Genomic DNA, 12990 nt, shown 5'->3' with positions numbered 1-12990 from the left:
TAAGACTTTCCAAGCATTAGTTTCTTTCCAGCAAACAGAGACCAGCACCCCCAAACCCAGGGATGATTTAGCAGTCAGTCAGTCACAGCCTTCCAGCTTCCTACACAGTGGGCTGTTGTGTAGTATAAGGTTGTCATCTCTAAGAGGTTGTTCGTATGTGCATGTCCACAGGCCAAGGCTATAAATTTACATAGATTAAGATGGATTCAAGGTTAATTCCTGCTACCCCTGCTTATACTATTTTCCTGGTCTTTTTTTTCCCCAGAAGATGACAAGAGAGCAGCTGTATAGAGAGTCAATAAAATGCGTGAGTAATCCATTGAGAGAATGCTGCACGAGGCCTCATCATGATCTATCAAAGGTCAACCAGTTCTCTGGAAGTTATTCTGGGCAGCAGGCCATCTCAAAATCAGGCTTCTAGAAAACGTAAGGAGACCCTCCTAACACAGTCCCACTGCCTTCTCCCCCCGTACCCCACTCCCGCTCAGCAGAAGCAACAACTTTTGCAGTGACTTCTGTTCTAAATTCATCACATTTCTTTAACTGTGGAGTGCATGCGTGTGCATGTGTGAGAAAGACAGACAGACAGACAGACATATACAGAAAGGCCAGAAGGTGACTTCAAATGTCTTCCTCAGTCACTCTTCACCTATCCTGGCACTCTACCCCTAAGACTGTGTAGCCCTGGCTGTTCTAGAACTCACTCTGTAGACCAGGCTAGCCTCAAACTCAGAGATCCACCTGCCTCTGCCTCCTGAGTGCTGGGATTAAAGTTGTATGCCACCACTGCTTGGCCACCTAGTTTTTAAATTATATTATTATAATTATATTATTTTGGGGAGGGGATGCATATGTCATGGTGTATGTGTGCAAGTCAAAGGACAACATGGGGTTGTGGGCTCACTCCTCCCATCATGTAGGTTCTGGGGATTTAGCTCAGGTTGTCAGGCTTAGCGTCAAACGCCATCTTGCTGGCCCCCATCTTTGAGATGGAGTCTCCTGCTAACCCTGGAGCTCACCAGTATGACTAGACTGGCCAGTAGATTACAAGTCAGATCAACTTGTCTTTGCCCCTCTCCACCTACTCCAGCACCAGACTTAGAACTTGCAATGCCATCTTATAAGGATGTTGGGGATTTGAACTCAGGTTCTCATGTTAGCACAACAGACACCTTACTATCTCTCCAGCCCCAACTCCATTATATTTAAAGGGCAGTGTAGGTGACCAGTTTAAAAGGTTAGTGTGGAGGGACTGGAGAGATGGCTCAGAGGTTAAGAACACTGGTTGCTCTTCCAGAGGTCTTGAGTTCAATTCCCAGCAACCACATGATGGCTCACAACCATCTGTAATGGGATCCAATGCCCTCTCCTGGTGTGTCTGAAGACAGCTGCAGTGTGCTCATATAACATAAAATAAAACAAATCTTTAAAAAAAAAAAAAAAAGAAAGAAAGAAAGGAAACAAACAAACAAAAAAGGTTAGTGGTTTTCCAGCATGTTCTGATCGTCACATCATTTGAAGGAGAATTGTCCACCAGATGTGGTCACTAACTACCAGATATAACTGTTTGTGCCCAGGAAATTGGGATGCCCCAAAGCTGCAGCTTGACCTGCCACAGCATGAGATCTGTCCTCAGTAAAGGAGCAAAGTCAAAAGACAGATTCAGGATACAAGTAAGGATGGATCAAGCTGCTTGTTGAGATCTTGAAACAGGGCCTAGGGGAAATCCCAGGAGTTTGTAAAGGAATAAATCAGATAAAAAATAAAAAATAAAATGGCTAATAAACACCATTAAAATTTTTCATGAACGATGTGTCTGTTTTTAAAAGCTTCATTAGCTTTTCTTCCCATCATTATCTTGTGGCGTCCACATCCCATGATATGTATGGAAGCCAGGGGACAACCTTGAAGTTGATTCTCTGCTTCCATTTTCACACGTGTTCTGGGGATCAAACTCAGACTGTCAGGATTGGAGCAGGCAGCAGCAAAGACATTTATCCACTGAGCTGTCTCGGCCACCCAGTGTAATAGTATTTAAAAATGGATAACCATCACTGTTCTTAAAATTCAAAAGGTTCCGTTGCACATTCATGGCAGCATGACCCACAGTGGTAGGTGGAAGCCAGTTAGTTGTGTCCACCCACATAGAAAGGGAAGAAATGTAGTCACACAGTGGACTCCTCAGCTTAAAGAAGGAAACTGCTATATGGTATAGCTTGGGTGAACCTTGAAGACATTCTATTGAGTGAAATGCATCCAACACAAAAGACAAAAGTATGGTGTAATTTTGCTCGTAGGAAGTAAGGGGAGTGATCAAAGTCACAGCCACGGGAAGCAGAATAAGTGGCTACAGAGAGTGGGAACTGAGGAACTGTTGCTGTTGTGCAGGATGAAAAACGTTCTCAAGATCCATCGTACATGCTGAGACCTACCACTGAGCAGCGCTTGCAAAACTTCTTATGATGATGAGGAAAATATTAACAGGATCAGAAAGATACCTCAGTGGGTGAAAGTTATATTTTATGTGTGTATGTGTGTGTTTGTGCACATGCATTCGTGTGCCACAGTGGAGGTCGCTGACAACCTTCAGAAGTTAGTTCTCTCCCTTCACTACGTGGGCCCAGGGGATCGAACTCAAGTTGTCAGCGTTGGTGGCAAGCTCCTTTGTGCCCACTGAACCCTCTTGCCAGACCTAAGAGTGTTTTGATATTTGGTAGAATTGTGAAGCCCAACAAAGTAATTACAAAAATGCCTAAGCCGACCAAAGCACGTTTTCAGTTTTACAGCACACATGGCTGTAGCAACTTTATCCCCTTCCTTCCCCAGAGCTCCCCGTAAATAGTCAATGTTACAAATTCTTTACCTAGGTCACCAGGAAGGCTTTCCGAGATAATTGCGTATTTTCAAATGAATACAATGTATTTGCCTGTGTTTGACACCAAGAATATAGTGCCCCGCAGGTCTAGCACTTCCTAGTGGCTGGGAAGGGATCTTGTGCAGTCCAATAATGACAACCATGTCTGCCTAGGTTTGTGTGTGAGGCCTATGAATGTACACCTTGATTGTGTACATGTGCGTTACTTCTGGGTTTTGTTATTGTGGGTGACAAAGTGGCGAATATGTACCTCAGACTTCATTATTTGGAGTCAAAAGTTCAGTGTCAAGGGCTATCTGCTCTGTAATTTCACTGGTTTACCAACGACTATCCACAAAGCTTGTACCAATGAACATTCCCACCCACAGGTATCAGAGTCCCTGTCCCCCACACCTCACAGTATGTTTGTCTTCTGAGTGCATTTAAAGAGGGGGGAAAAATAAACAACAGGGAAGGGAACAGAAGAAGCCGTTATCTAGAACTGTCTCCTGAACATATTCCACCAGCAAATGTGGCCTGACCCTTTCATGGGACACAAACGGGCAAGTGACAGGTGTCACTGGAGGCAGAGACACACCCCAGGCTACCCCAGCACACCTTCCTTATTTAATTGGCTTTCCACTTAGCACCACATACCAGTCCCCACTTTGATTGGCCTGTTCAGGGTAGTAACCGGAAAATTAAACAACTTTGATTTTCTTAAGACTAACAAATTGTTCTTGCACCCAACGGGCTACCTCAGGGATCGCAGAGTTCCCTGTCTAAGCGAACTAGCTCTGAAAGGAACTGGCCTAATTGATAAAGCAAAGACCCAACGAACACTACAGCATTTTCCACTGAACTCAGTCTTCGACTCTCTGAACACCTTGAGCACACCACCCCACCCGAGACGGAACAACGCTTTGCGCTTTTTTAATTGTTTCCATAGTGCCAGGCAAAGCACACATTTGTTTCTCTCACTGAACCCTAACAACTCCATATTTTCCCCAAATTCTTTAAGAATAGTAGGGTCACTTATTTCTTTAAAAAAAAGAATTACTCTTCCTTAGTAAGCTTTGTTTCTTAGGCATCCCAGTAACAACCCCACAAGTGTGCCCCGTTTCAAGGTCAATTTTTTTATATCTAATCTCTCTTTCAGTCTCCTCTTTCTTTTGTTTTCTTTTTTGGCTTTAGGTCTATACAAAACTTAATGGACACAAAATTAACTGTTGTACACACAATAAAAGCCTCCTACTTTAAGAATGTATCACAGGATGGAGAGATGGCTCAGCGGTTTAGAGCACTTGTTGCTCATGCAGAGGACATGGGTTTGAGTCCCAGCCCCCACATGATGGTTCACAACTTAACTCTAGTTCCAGACCATCTTATACCCTCTTCTGACTTCTGCCCTTCACTTCTGGCACCAGCCGCTTACGGTATACACGTGCAGAAAAAACACCCATACATACAAAATAAATAAACCTGAAAACAATTTTTTAGTGGGGGATAAAAGACAGTGATACTTTTTTATTTTTTATATTTTTACAACAACACATCTCCATGAACTTAGCTAAACGTCTACAGTAGGATCATCATGGCACTGTGTTCTTCTGCTGTAGGATATTACAGCTCACACCTGCAGCACTGAAAATGCAAGGGCTGCTTGGCTAGCTGTCTTGGCAGGGGTGCATGCAGCCTGCATGGAAGCTGGAGCCCTAGAGCCCATTCACACACAAAGGCAAGCCTTGATCTGTGCTGCACTTTTCGACAGCCACACAGTCCAGTATTCTCAGACCTAGCACCTGCTCACCGAGAGCAGAACAACCTCAGAGCCCAGCCTTCTGCAGGGGTCCCAGGTTCCCAGAGTCCTCGCCAGTCTTGCCCACTCTCCTCTGAGCCTCTCCCGGTCTATCTTGCCTTTTTTCTTTTTTTAAGCAGGGGACTGCTATGGAGCTCAGACTAGCCTTGAGTGCTCAATTCTCCTGCCTCAGCCTCCTGAGTGCTGGCTCACAGGTGTACGCCACCACACCCAGCTCTACTTTGCTTCTTAAAGGACACAGCAGTCTTTCTGTGTGGTTTGACCAGGGCAGGGCAGAGTCCTGGGGCAATTACCTCCCAGATCTCTACTCAAATATTTGCTACTTGCCCAGCATGTGCCAGGCACCTATATATGAGTAAGACTCTGTACCCGCCTCAGTAAGGTCACAGAATTCCATTACCGTGTCTAATTAATGCTTCTAGCAACGGCTTCAGGGTCCTAGGTCTGTTGAACTTGGAATGAACTAAAGGTCACATATATTACAGTCAGGGAGGAATTTATTTCTTGCCAAGTTCAGGTATTTTCACATGGCCCTGTTGGTTTTTATCATCTTTATTTTTATTTATTTTTTTTTGCCTCATTCCAATAGCCAGCCCAAAAACTTGCTAGATGTTAGCTGTTAATACCCAAACAGTTCAGCCTCATAGACAAGAATAACAATATTTGCTTACGTCTCCTCAACACACACTAAAGACATTTCAGATTTAGGAATCGGTCTCCGAGATTTACCTTTGGAGAAGATTCTGTTATTAAAGCAAAGCCATTGTACCATTGTACCATTCTGCAGTTCTACACATGCATTGGGTAAGTGAATCTGTGTTTCTCTCTCTCTCATGTTATAAGAGCAGGCCCAGGTTCTTTCCTGTGGAACCCTAGCTGGAGACTTCCGGGGTTTCAGAGGGAAGTCCCTCTCCTGCTTTCTCAGCTTGGCTCTCAGCTCATCTCCCTTTACCTTACCACGAGTCATTTATAAATTTTCATATCTAATTAGGGTAATGTTTATTTATACATTTATATATCTAGGGTAACCAACTATCCCTGCTCAACAGAGACTGTCTCAGGTTTAATGCTAAAATTTCCAAGTCCTAGAAAGCCCTTTAGTCCCAGAAAAAGTAGAAAATTAATTAAAAAAAAAGCTATCATTTATAAAAGATCAATTACTAGACATCATGCAGATTACCAAAGTCAGGATACTCTAAGAGAAGTTAAGCTGAACTGAAGTCACCCTACAGAATATGAGATGAGATGGACAGAGGTAGGCAACTTGCCCAAGGTCACGTGGCACTGAGGTTTGGTGGCTCCAAAAAGCCTGTGGTCCCATGGGCACGCTATATGCTGTTTTAGAGCTCAGTGGTCATAACATCTATCCAAAAGGGACCTCTCAATAAGCCCCAGAGAATCTGTTCTCTTTATCCTTCAGTCACTTGGTACCATCAGCTGGTATGATGGCCGATTCTCGCTGAAGCTACCAAGCCTTATTAAGGTCCAAGGGTAGGCAGGCAGTTTACAAAGCATGTAGGAAGGAAGCGGTTGGGACCCTCTCTTGGCAGTAGAGCCTTTACCCAACCAAAGTCGGAGACTGTTTAATCTTCTGTCCTAGGGGGAGGCTGGAGAAGAAAAGACCTTCACAGAGAGCACTTTTTAATTGGAGCTTTGGCATCAGACTGCCAGATCCTCCTGAGCTATGTGATTCAAAACAAAAACAAAACAAACAAAAATATCTCCCAAACACATGCCCCGTCCTCCCTCCCGACAATCCCCAGATCACACGTGGCTGGAAGCATGGCATGACTTGTAGGGCAGACATGAGAGCCTAACATACAATCTCTCAGGAAGAGAGGAGGTGTGCCCTATTGTTTTACTTGCTGTGTGTGGATCCTAGAGTTTGGGGAACCTTCTTCAGCTCCCAAGCTCACATGCTCACATGTACAGCCACACAATGTCACTTTGTTTTGTTTTTATAATGAATACCGGAATGTTTTCTTCAGCTTTGGATGGGCGCTTCACTCTTTGCATAGCCAAACACTAAATTCTGACTCTAGGATTTTGGGTTTTTTTTTCTTTTAAATTAAACTGGGTCTGCTATGTACCTCAGGCTATCTTCCCTATCTCTGGAATTACAGCCATAGGGTATCACACCCAGTTTATTCCTTCTTATTTTAAACTAGGAGTTGGGTTGGGTTGGAGGGAACTCAGCGACTAAAGATGCAGGCCAACGCCCGCCCGGCAGGCCCACCTCCACCCTGCCCTGTGCTCCTTCCTCAGGGTGCAGTCTTGGCACTGCAGGGGAGGAAGACGTTGGTGGCCACAAACCCAGCCCTGGCGCCACTTCCACTGTTAATCAGTTTACCTGGGACATACGTTTGGCTAGACCCCCCTCTTGAGGGACCTTCCATGGCCACCCAGGGAGTGGCAAGGGATAGACTTTACTCTTCAAAGTGACAGCAAATGCAAAAGGAGTTAGCACTTAGTAGGTAGTCAATAAACATTAACTTTGTTTCTCAAGTCTGTGCTTCCTTCCTTTCCTAGAGCCAGCTCAATCCAAACTGCACCTCCGATCCATTCCAGAAATTCTACATGAGTAGGGTCTTCCCACCCCCCCCCCGCTCCCCACCCCCGCCCCCGCCCAAGTGGCTAGGGCCCCACTGAATGTTAGTTAGGTGTGTAGATTGTGTAAGTGGGCAAGTCTGCAGTCCCTCCGAGTCTGACATTGGACAAGAATACTGGCCACTGTTACTGCTAATCTGGCCTTCCTGAGAAAAGGCAGCCCTACGAGGTCTCCAAGTAATTCAAGCAGTTATAAGGAGGCCCCTGTGCACTGTCCCCAGACACTGACCTAAAAGAACCCAGGGTGTGCCTGAGGACTCAGTAGGGCTAGGCTCCAGTTTAACCCACCTCTGGCGGTCTCCTTTGCTGATCTCATTATTTCCGGTGTGAAAACCCCCTAGAGGAAAGTCATCTGCCACCCTGAGGGATCCTCTAACCTGGCTGCCAAATGGCGCAGGTCTCAAGTTTGCTCAGGTCTCAGAGGAAGGAATGGAGGAAATAGGGGTTGAATCCCAGGTATGAGATCCCAGTCTGCTCCAGCTGACCCTAGAGAACCCAGTACCTCTCACTGTCACCAGTAGGCTGTGCAGACCAGGCCACCCATTTACAGAAGGGCATCACTGGACTCGCGGTGGCCAGATCACTCATCACCGCTGCTGCCACCACCACCTGGAGTCTCCGACTTCCAGGCTGCCTCGGGGGGGGCTTCCTTGCATCAGGGATGTTCCCCAACCCCAACAGAGTTGGGAAAATTAAACGCCCCACACTGGGCTCAAGGCCCTTCGGTACTCACCGAGATTGGGGTGTCTCGCAGGGTTGGCCCGGCCAGGTAGGCTGTGCAGGACTGGGCTGTCGAAGGGGCCGGCGGAGGCGGCAGCGGCTGCGGCCCAGGATGCGCCCACATCGGCCATGTAGGCTGGGTAGGGGCTGGAGTAGGAGCCTGCGAAGCCCGGACGCCCGTACTGCTCTCGGCCAGCCAGGCCAGCGCCCGCTGCCCCGCCGCTACTGCTGTAGGCTGCAGCTTCCCGGGCTGCGGCAGCTGCGGCGGCGGCCGCCAGGGACCCAGTAGTCCCCGGGAAGGAGAAGCGCGGGGACACAGGCGGTGGGGTGTAAGCGGCTCCCTCGGCTCCAGCCTGGCTCCAGCCCGGGCTACCCTGCTGGGTCCCAGGCCCAGCACCCGACGGGCCGGCCCCGGAGCTGCCACCCGAGGTGGCTCCAGAAGCAGCACCACTGCCTCCGCCCTGCAGGTAGGACAGGCCCAGCACAGAGGACGGCACCCGCGGAGTGGGCACGTAGACGGGCGAGGACGCGGCGCCCGCACTGTGCATGAAGGCGCCAGGTCCACCCGCTTCGTAGGCGCCCGGCGGGGGCCCGTGGTTGGCGGCCATAGCCAGGCTTTGGTACATCGCCCCAAGCTCTGAGCTTCGGTGTGCTCCCCTTTATTTGCAAGTCAAGGAGCCCACGCGGGCGCGGCAGACCAAAGCGACAAGAATTGGAATACAGGTGTGCAGAGCTGTCGCGAAAACGGAGATCAAAAAACAATGAGGACAGGCCCAACTCGCTCAAAATATATACGAATTAAATCCAGCATCAGAGCAACAATCTTTAGGCTCTGGTTTGCTCAAGAAGAAAACAAAAATCCCAAATTGGATTTGTGGTTGCTCCAGAAACTGCAGGAGGGCTGACTCTACTCCAGGGCCCAGAGGCTGGAGATGCCCAGAACTCAGTCAAGGCTGGTCTCGAACACCCTGCGCAGGCCTTCGGATCACCCACAGGCTAGAGGTGCCTAGTCCTTGCTTTCTGCCTGCTGCACACCCAGGCGCAGTTGCTGGCTCCAGTGCGGCTCCAGCGAAGGACGAAGAGGGCCCGTTCCCTTCGAAGCGACAGTCCTGAAGGAGAAGAGACAAGTGTGAGAGCAGTTCACAGTACGGTTTTCAGAACCATGTTCCAGGTTTCCAAGGCTTCTCTCGCACAGCAAACGAGACCCGCCTCTGCCTGGGTCCGGCCGGTCGGTCGCTCAGTGCGGCCGGCCGAAAGCGGCAGCCTTTGTTTGGTCCGGGTCAAACTGCCAGTGGCAAGTATCTTGGAGGGAGACCTAAGTCTCAGACATGAAGTTCCTGGTTGAGATCTGGGTCAATTTATTGCTTATCAGAAAGGACTTTAATTTTAACTTTTCGCCAAGAACCTTTTACCTTTTCTTCTCTCTCTCTCTCTCTCTCTCTCTCTCTCTCTCTCTCTCTCTCTCTCTCTCTCTCTCCTCTCTCTCTCTCTCTCTCCCTCTCCAGAGTATTCTGTAAGTACAAGTTTTTGAGCTCCGAAGAATGTTAGGGACTCAAAGGTCTCCATCTTGTTTGTTTTTGTTTTGTTTTTAAGTTTTGTTTCCCCACTTCTCCTCAAACATTTTCTTGACCAAACAAGAACTTTTATTTGGGCGGAGGCGATGACAAACTTTATAAAAAAACAGCAACCTGCAAATGTTTTGTTTGTAATCTAAAAAAAAAAAAAAAAAAAAAAAAAAAAAAACCAAACACCTAGAGGTAGAATCTAAATGTTTATAAATGAGCAAGTGTGGGCGAAACCATAAAAAGGATTGTGAAACTCCTTAATCATACTGTGCACCATGTGGGTGTCAAATCAGACAAGCCACACGTTTCTGCAAATAGTTACATTTTAAACACTTTGCAGACTGTATATGGGGACCAGAACAGCAGGCAGGTTGAGCAAGGTCACTTTACAGAACTCAGGGAAGCACTCAAGCTCCCTACATGGCTTTTTCCTGTGGAATTGAAGATCCAACCAAACCAGAATTGATTCTTAGTGCTTGACCGCATCCTTCCTGACATCCTGTGTTTTGCCATTACCAGAGAATATGGTGTGTGTGTGTGTGTGTGTGTGTGTGTGTGTGTGTGTGTGTGTGTGTGTATGATGACAGGGTTGCCTCTATTTTCCTAACACACCTGTTATGTTTTAATCCTTTCTCTCTGAACCTCCAAAAGTAAAGGTGTCTACATTCATTATTTCACTGCAGAGGGAACTGCAGTTAGGTGAAACTTGTTGATCAAACAACTTGAAGATCAAAGAAGATTTGAAGTGGGGTGCTGGAGGGCCTGAGTATTTGAAATTCCCCTTAAGAAGAGGCAGCTACTTTCGATTGATTTCTATTTTAGTGAACAATGCATCCGCAATGATATTAAATGAACTAGATACAAACCCAGGATCTGTCTACTTCCTGAATAAAAACTTTAGACCCCTCGGTCCCTCATCTGTAAAGTGCAAATATTAAAGGTACCTGTTGTCTTACAGTTATTGGAGGATTGTGGTCATATTATAACTTAATACACACAAAACATTCATAACCAAATCTTAAAAGTCTAGAACAGGCACACAGAAAATTCAGTAGAACAGCTATTAGTGCAGATCTCTAGTTTATATTGCAAGAGACTACCTGGGACTTAATTTATACTTACAAGAAATCGCCATCTTTATTACTGTAAAATTCTGGAATTAGGCGTTTAATATATACACTAGTGTTTTCTACTAACTTTGCATCATCTCTCTCAATAATGGAATCATAAAGTGTGCAGTCGCATGGTGACTGATAAATTGTTTTATATTTACATTTTCAAGCTATGCAACAAACTATCGGCTTGGTGGTTGAATAGTTCCTTCCAGCAATGCAATAAACGGTCGGCTTGGCAGTTGGACATTCACTTCTAGCAAATTTGGCAGGAGGATGGATACAAAAAACTTGCCCTGAGATCACCAACTCTTCCCTTTAAAAAAGAAAAGCACAAAGCTTAAAACTTCCTAGAAATCTCCGGACTCTGATAAGCAAATATGCAGATTTACATCGATTAAAAAAAATCCATCATTTATTTTTTAAATCAAGTAGTTGGCCTAGTTAATTGCACTTTCTGTAATGTCAACTCGGGAATTTTTTTATAAGTAATGTAAGTTATCTTTTTTTTTTTTTTTGACTAACAGCAGTTAAGAGATTTAGCATTCTGTAATCTAACTTACAGTATATGTGCGGTGTTAATGGGCAAGCTTGAAAAATGCAAGCACTAAACCAGTTTGGGATCAGGCTTGTGTGCAGAAGCTCTCTGAAGTTTCAAATGGCTGATGCTTTAACCTGAAGTTGGATTACTGGAACAATAGAAGGTGGAGAAGACATCCCTCTTTTCGGAAAGGCCAGAAATTGTTCTCTTAGCTGGATTCCTACTGGTCTGTGATCTGGGGCCCGGTGACCTCTATACTCTCACATAAGTCTAGTCAGGCCTAGACTTTTCTCTCTCCTTCAAATCGCCCTACAAGGTTCACCCCAGTTCCCAAACAGTGAGAAAATTCTTTCTCTTTTCATTTTGTAGTCCACAGCTCTTTGGGAACCTGATTTTGACAAAATGCACCACGCGGAATTTATCCCCCCCACCCCCCAGGTCTTTCCTTTAGGCTCCCGCGAGTCTCTCCGGTCCCGCCATACTGAGACCGGGTCACTAACCAACTTACACACTAGTCCTCAGTAAGGACTCTTGGCCATTCTCCCCACGCAGCTTTTCTTTCTTCGAAAGTCCGAAGCAGCGTCCTTTCCGGGCTGCCTTCCTTTTCCAAAGGTACAGGAAACAAATTCCCGAGGTGCTTCCCAGCAGCGCGGCCTTGTTTCCACAGATCGTCTACTGCCTTGGGTCCCTCACTATCCTCTTCCTTTCTATCGAAAAACCCCTCTTTCCTTCTACCTGAAGAAAGTTCATCACCTAGACACCCCTCCCCACCAGAGTAACAACTGCAAACTCTCTCCCAGGCCACATCCAAGCGACAGAATACGTGGATCAGGGGAGCTAAAGGTGACTACCAAGGAATTTCCCTGATGACCACCATCAGGGTCGCTTTCTCCCCGAAAGCAGTGTAGGTGGGCAGTGTTCTGCAGTGCGCAGCGCTCACAATTGCTGAGATTAGAGGAGTTTGAAGAGATTGGCTAGAAAGCAGAAAAGACTCTGCAAGCCTCGGAGCCTCTCTCTGAGCTCCTCCAGCCCTCCCTTAGGTCCCAAGGCTGCCTGCCACCGCCACTCTGCACTCCCCGCGTCGCAGGCTAGAGACACAGCCCCGACTGCGCCCCAAAGTGTGGGCTCTGCGGCCTGTCCTGGGTCCGTTGGTCAGAGAGGTTATACCGGCCCTGGCCAGAGGGATGCAAGGCAAAACTGGAGAATCTGCAAACAGGGCGGATTAAAAGTATTCAAGTTTCCTCCCAAACAATCAAACGCACCTCTCCAGCACCCATCTGTTTTTGCTCCTAATCAGTCTCACTCGATTTAAAGTCCTCGCTAGGCCAAAGTCAAAAGCGGAGCAGTTTTTAGCCGATCTGGGGGCACTGGAGTGACCGGCGTCTCCTTTCCCAGCTACCTACCTCCCTATTCCAGGCAAACTAGGGCGGCGGACTTGTGAGTTTCTCCTGCCCGGGAAAAGAGCAGGGAATCGGGGGAACCCTACCTGGCCAGCTCCAGTTTCCCAGAGAGCCGGCGCGATCTCCGTGAGTCCGCGGAGCTGCAGCAAGAGCGGAGCCTCGGGCGACCACTCTGCAGGCCTCCGGCTTGTCCCTTGCTCCCGGCGCGGTTCCCCGGGCCCCCGCGTTGCGATCGCCTGCTCTGACTGGCCTAAGGGAGTCACGTGCAAGGGCGGGGGCGGGGGAGAGTGGACCCGGCAGCACCTCCGCCCGGTGCCCGCCCGCGGGACTGTTCCCAAAGCTCCCCCAGCAGGCAAAGTCCATGCGCGCGGA

At 47.5% G+C, this 12990-nt stretch overlaps 1 protein-coding gene across 1 annotated transcript in view; it reads right to left on the bottom strand.

Annotated features, from left to right (window-relative positions):
* Window positions 1–12782, bottom strand: part of Gata4 (GATA binding protein 4) — a 46569-nt gene extending 33787 nt beyond the window's left edge. Inside the window, exons 1-2 of the mRNA XM_032917655.1 lie at window positions 12705–12782; window positions 8014–9109 (exon numbers count right to left, since the gene is read on the bottom strand). Of these exons, the coding sequence (XP_032773546.1) occupies window positions 8014–8626 (613 nt within the window). The 5' untranslated portion in view covers window positions 8627–9109; window positions 12705–12782. The remainder of the gene's footprint in view (window positions 1–8013; window positions 9110–12704) is intronic.
* Between the last annotated feature and the right edge of the window lie 208 nt (window positions 12783–12990).

This window comes from Rattus rattus, chromosome 12 (assembly GCF_011064425.1).
Source record: "Rattus rattus isolate New Zealand chromosome 12, Rrattus_CSIRO_v1, whole genome shotgun sequence".
Taxonomy (NCBI): domain Eukaryota; kingdom Metazoa; phylum Chordata; class Mammalia; order Rodentia; family Muridae; genus Rattus; species Rattus rattus.
Note: the sequence above shows the minus strand (reverse complement) of the source record. Positions and strands in the feature narration are given on the sequence as shown.